General features: G+C 52.0%; 1 protein-coding gene across 3 annotated transcripts in view; it reads right to left on the bottom strand.

The window, feature by feature from the left end:
* The window catches only part of TRAF7 (TNF receptor associated factor 7), a 32,220-nt gene that overhangs the window by 6,374 nt on the left and 19,846 nt on the right, over nt 1-6,000 (bottom strand). For all 3 annotated transcript variants that reach the window (XM_035903540.1, XM_009648079.2, XM_035903541.1), the window contains 6 exons: nt 4,596-4,779; nt 3,741-3,875; nt 2,580-2,797; nt 1,931-2,004; nt 859-907; nt 236-363 (listed from right to left, as the gene is read on the bottom strand). In XM_035903540.1, coding sequence (XP_035759433.1) covers nt 236-363; nt 859-907; nt 1,931-2,004; nt 2,580-2,797; nt 3,741-3,875; nt 4,596-4,779 — 788 coding nt within the window. The remainder of the gene's footprint in view (nt 1-235; nt 364-858; nt 908-1,930; nt 2,005-2,579; nt 2,798-3,740; nt 3,876-4,595; nt 4,780-6,000) is intronic.

The raw sequence follows: 6,000 nt of genomic DNA, 5'->3' as shown, positions 1-6,000 counted from the left end.
GAGATTATAATCAGGGCTTTGCAAATCCACTATTTGTGTCTCTCGATTTCACTGTCACATAACATTTCCTCGTGGAGAATTTTGCCCAACTCTAACTGCAAAGAATCATTTAAGATTCTTTGGGAGAAACTTGGGGAAGTGACATCCCCCCAGCCCACAAACTGCAACTCAGCTTCTGTCCCAGCTGAAGCACATTTACAAATACAGAAGATACACAGAAGAGGCAAGCTCTTACCTTAATGGTTTTGTCTGAAGAGCCACTGAAGAGCAAGTCTCCTATGGAGTAAACGCACAAACACCAGACAGGGCCCTGGTGTCCCACAAAGGTCCCCTTGCACTTGAAGATCTGCTGAGGGTCATAGGCTACAAAAACAAGAGGGCAGGTGAGAGGTGGCAGAACGGTGCTGCGCCATGTCACAGTGAGTTTGGAGGAGACAGAGCTCCCTACACTGGCTCAGCAGATCCTCCTTGCACTTCACGTTGTTGCAGGCCAGAAGGAACTGTGAAACCCTGCCAGTCTGGCTGGAGGGTCTCATGTCCCACCCTTACAGCTCATTGACTTATCACTGTTTGGCGCCCCAGGACTCATTTCCCTAATGCAGCTCCCAGGCTGGACCTAGGGAGGCCAGAGATGCAGAGTCCACTTGACACCTCCTAATAACCCTGCAGCACTGTGAGTTCCCCCTCAGCCAGTGCTTCTGGCAAACTGCCCCACCAGTACTTTCTTCCTGCGGCAGCGGTGATCCTGTGAACAATTCACTGCTGCACCCAGAGACAACTGTGACCATGCCAAAAAGGGCTCATGGGCCCATCAACCCAAACCCAGCCTGAGAGGATGAAAAGCACGTGCATACTCACATCCAAGGATGCCCATGTTGAGCCGAGCATTAATGTGGGAGAGTTCATCCTGAAAAAAAGAACAAGCTGCATGAGCTGCAGAGCCATCAAGACCAGCCTGCCCTTCTGGGCACAGCTTTAAGACTGTCCCCGTCCGCTGCTAAAACCACTCTTGCCTGTGGACAGGTCTTGACTCCCTGTGAAGGCCCTCCCTCAGCAGCTGGCTCATTCTCTGATCAGAGGTCTCCTGATCTAGGACTGCATGGGGCTCTGACAGCATCTCAGACCTGCACTAAGCTCCTCAGTATCCAGGCAGAAATAGCTTTCAGAATATACTGTCCTTGCTCCACCATTCACCAGACTGCTAAAAATAATCAAATTGGTTATGGGGACTGCTTGCTCAGCTGGGCTCTTGAAGCCCACCGCGCTGGAGAAAAATTGGAAGGTCTCTTTGTAGTCTCCTCCATGGCCCAATGCCTACTGCATCCATGGGGACCCTCTTCATTAACACACTTAGGTAAACCAGGGTGAGCTCCTCCTGATCAGTCCACCCAGTGGGATGCAGTCTGCCTGAAGTAGGGAGGAACGTCTATCTAACTTGAATAGTGTTTGAATAGTGCTTGAATAATGTCCAAAATCATGAGACAGCCCTCACTCCCAGTTTGTTAGCAAGGATCTGCTTATCTTCCTGCTTTCTCTGCAGGCAGGGAGAAGGGCATACTGTCCCTGGCTAATATGTACAGGAGTGCCCAAGCTTTGGAGCAGAGGGCTTGCTCCTTGCTGCAGGGGTCCTTTCCACTGGTAACACATTTCAAGAGCAGCAACAGACTGAGAAAAGACAGCAGGAACAGTTAAAATGGCAGCTCAGATGCAGTGACTAGAATGTGCTCACTGAGCTGCCTTTAACTCAGCCTAGAGGAAACCTTCACCCAGCTGCAGTTAAAGCAAACCAAATCTGGGGTGAGCAGAGCCAGCAAGCACGAGGGAACTCAAAAGACTCCCCTCACTGCAGGAGAAGCCTAACTACCAGCAGAGCCAGCAGCTTAACTGCATGCAATCCCTTTTCAGACCCAGGGCCCGGCCCCCTCCTCACGTTCAGCATGGAGGCATCCCTGCGGAACTCCATCAGGTCCTCGCTCAGCTTGCTCTGGTTCTCGTCCAGCACATCTACAAGAGATGGACAGGCCCATAGTCACTGCAGAGTCATTGATGGCATCCATGGGAATGGGCAGAGGACACCCACTACCACCTAACCTCTGAACAAGGAGGGAAGAGAACCCACTGCTGTTATCAGCAGGGAAAAGCAGGAGGGTGTCTGCTACTCAAATGCAAATTGTACCTGGATGCTGAAGACCCAATACATTTCAGAGGCAAGACAGGGCTGGGCACAGCAAAGGTGTCCAGGAACTGTGCTCGCTCCAGGATGGCTGCATTGTTGGCTATTCAGCTCACTGATTTTTATGGGGGCTTGTGCCCATGGACTGGGCAGGAAAAAGTCACAGGAGAAAGGTGGCAGCTGCCTGAAGACATTTCTAGGACTTGCCATGTGATTGTTGACTACAGGATTAGGTCCCATGATTTCTGGCAACAAAAAAGTTGATGGGACCCCTATTTGTTCCTCTGCAAGGAATATCTGGACCTCCTGAAACCTGCTCAGCACCAGTTTTAAACACGGAAGAGCTAACGAAGAGCTGCCCTGTCCCTACAGCTCTGACCACAGAGCTTGTCTGGCACAGACTCACCAAACTTGAGCTCGAGGTTCTTCTCCAGCTGGTCTATTTTCTCAGAGAGCTTCCCCAGCATGGAGCGCAGGAAGGCAATTTCCTGATCCTTCTGGGCCATTGCCACCTGCATCTCATGGAAGCGATCATCTGTCTGCTGCAGGAACTCCTTCAGACCCTCGAACTTGCACGTCTCCAAGTGGGTCTCATAAGTGTCTTGATTTCCTATGAATGTACACCTACAAGGGGAAGGCAGATGCTGGCTGGAGCTGAGCTCACACTGGAAACCTCCTTGCTCAGCTGGCTCCTCAGAGGGAGGTCTGAGGCTCATGGGTCCCCAGCTGTTCTGCTCCTCCTACCAGGAGCAGTGGTACTGTGGTTCACCCATCCTGCTGGGTGCAGGCAACTGCAGGGCAACATAGAGGCCAAGCAGCTCCCATTCTGGCCAGGGCACTGGCCCCAGACTGAACTGTCTGTCTGTCAGTCTAGGTAGTTGCAAGGAAAAGCAGATCTTGGGCAAGAGACAGAATGTGGTGTCAGTTCATGTGCTCACCAGGAGCCCAATCTAAGAGGTATCAAAACCAATGGAAAAAACTGCAGCTGACCTCGGCAGATGCTGACTTGGGCCTGCAGCATGGCAAGGAGTCAGGGCTGCTCGGTTAGGACTTGCCTTGCTCTGCTTCTGCCAAGACATCTCTTCCTGCAATAGTAACCTTAGCTGTGCATCCTGCAGGGAACCCCCAGCCTGGGCTGCACTCCTGTTCAGGTGACCATCAACCCTCTGAGGCTGACCAGCACTTCCTTTGCCCTGGCACTGGGACTGGTTTGAGAGAGACTGCTACGATGCTTGCATTAGTCTTGTACTCATCCTCCTTGCTGTGTGGCTCTGGCCACATCCACTGTTCTGACACTTTTCCAGGTTCTTCTGCCTACACACCTCAGCCTCCTCCTGGGCTGCCAGTAGGGCTTACAGCTGGGCAGTGTGACCTGCCTGTTCTCAGCAAGAGGCTCAGGGGCTGCCTTCTGCAAGCCCTGCAAGCCTGATCTCAGTCTCAGGCCAGTGCACAGCACTGGGTAGAGCTGCTCAGAGCCCATTGGGCTACCCCAAGGCTGCAGTAGCCAAAAAGCAGCTCAGAAATGAGCTCAGTGCATCCTTCCCACTAAAAACCACCAGCTCCTTACCCATACTTGGAGTGGGGACATTTTATGTGCTCGCACTCTTTCAGATGTGCCTCCAGGTTCATTTTCAGGAGAGGTGGGCAGCTGGGGTTATTGGGGCAGCGAACCGGCCTGTAATCACAGCTGCTTTCATGATCCCTGCCCAGGGAGAGAAGCAAAAGGAAGGAAAATCAGCAATAAGCAAAAATTAATGGAAACAACACAGATCGTCAGGAAAGGAGCAAACCAGCCCTGTAAGACTGTCAAGTGATTGAAAGCCTCCTGCTCTAAGACTGCAATTACAGCTTTAAATTCTCATTTGGCCAGTAAGTTGAGAGTAATAATAGGCCACATTTATGCAGGAAACATCTACTTCTGCAGCTGACCGACTGAGCCTTCAGGCGGCTATCAACAACAGGCAATGGCCAGGTGATAGGGAAGACAGTGAATGCATTTAGGATGGGGAGGGAGATAGATTTCAGATTCCTAGGAAATAACTAGGATAACTCCTCTTACAAAAAGAACCCTGAGGTCTCTGCTTGACCATAGCCACAGTGTTTCACCCCAGATGTGAGGTGGCTGTTTTCACAGTGTATCCCCTGTCCTGATACTGGGACACTCAGGTAAGCTGGGAGCAGAGAACAACATCCTTTCCCTAAGACCAGCCTGTCTGCCATCATCCTAAGATTGAGACAGCGGAAAGAACGGTCCCCTCAAGTCACCCTGCCCATTCCCACACCCCCGCATGCCCCAGCAGAACACTGCTGGTGGGATCTGCACTGTCCCCAGGAGCCGCAGGGCAGTTCAGATATGACAGCAGATTGCTGGTGGTGGAGCCCTTTGCCTGGAGAGGCTGCACACTGGTAACAAGCCACTTACTTCCTGGCACTCAGTTTAATTGTAAACGGACATCCACGGGGGTCCACCTCGAACGCAGCGGGCTTGCTGCTGGCTGCAGGCCCCCAGCCATACTTGCAGTGAATGAAGAGCTCCCCGATCTGCTCAGCCACCGCAATGTTGTTAACCACTACGGTCAGTTTGGCGTTGTCCACAGGGCACTTCTCTGCCAGGTGGGGAAGCAGAGAGAGAGTCAGCAAGAGCTGAGACACTGCAGGAGATTTTTTTTTTTTTTGCCTTCTCTGGCCAAGACAGCCAACTCCCAGATGCGTGGCAATGCAACAAGCCATGAATATTTGCACACGGTCTGTTTGTCTTGGGGCTTGGTGAGAAGCTAGTTTCTGTTAATCCATGATAATTTGAGCTAGCTGCCAGTGAAAGAAGGCTACACAATTCAACTACCTTGTGCTTGCTGAAGTGTGAGGATATTCACGGGCAGTGACCACAAATCATCATCAGATGCCCCATACTTAACCCGTTCCCCCACCCAGGCCTGGAGCTCAGCCCCTCTGCTGCCAGTGGGGCACTGCAGGCCAGGGATGCTGCAGAGAAGCAAAGACACAAGCTTTGAGGGCAAGAGCAAAACTGAGCAACTCAGGATTGCAACTGCAAAGGCTTTTGCTACAAATCTGTTGTCTGGGATAGATATAGCACAACGTGGTGACAGAGGGTTAGCATGCAAAGCAGAGGGACCCCTCACATGTGGAAGATGAACATCTTAAGGCAAAAAGAGCTGCTGTTTTGCTGGACTCCCCAGGGATCCTCCTCAGGGCTCGCTGTTCTGGTAATGTGAATGGCTTGGCTTTGTGCTGAACAACAGCTTTCCAAAAGGGCACAGGCTCGTGCCAAATAAAGCCTTTTTCGTAGCACAGAGTCCAACCCAAGCAGGAGCTGGTTAGGCCAGGCCAGCAGCCAGCCACTTGGACTCCACCAGGTTTCTGGAAGAGCTGGGTGAGCTAAAGGAGCTCTGTGTGCTGCTGCGCACAGGATCAGTCAGCGACCAGAGAGCTGGCACTCACGGGATGAGGGAGGAGGGGTTTGATGGTCTCTGCCAAATAGGGCCCCCCTGTTCCTCGGACAGGCAGCCACAGAAAGCTTTCTGTCTGGAATCAATGGGTCAGCTCTGGGCGAGACGTGTATTATCCTGGGATTATCCATTGCATATTCCAGGATTTGAGAACATCCTGTGCCCAAGTGCCAGGCCTAGCCCTCTAGTGCCCATGTACAGCGCATACCATCGGAGCTCTGAGCTGCAGAGCCACCCGTGTCCCAGCCCCTCACTGCTGCAGAGACAGACAGCCTGCGACAGGCAGCTTGTTTTAAGCCCTTCAGACGTCTTTCTGTGGGTTTCTTTTTAAGTGAAAGCAAACAAACCAGAAAATAGTAG

This window comes from Egretta garzetta, unplaced genomic scaffold, assembly GCF_000687185.1.
Source record: "Egretta garzetta isolate BGI_Z169 unplaced genomic scaffold, ASM68718v1 scaffold71, whole genome shotgun sequence".
NCBI lineage: Eukaryota > Metazoa > Chordata > Aves > Pelecaniformes > Ardeidae > Egretta > Egretta garzetta.
This window is presented reverse-complemented; position numbering and strand designations above follow the sequence as displayed.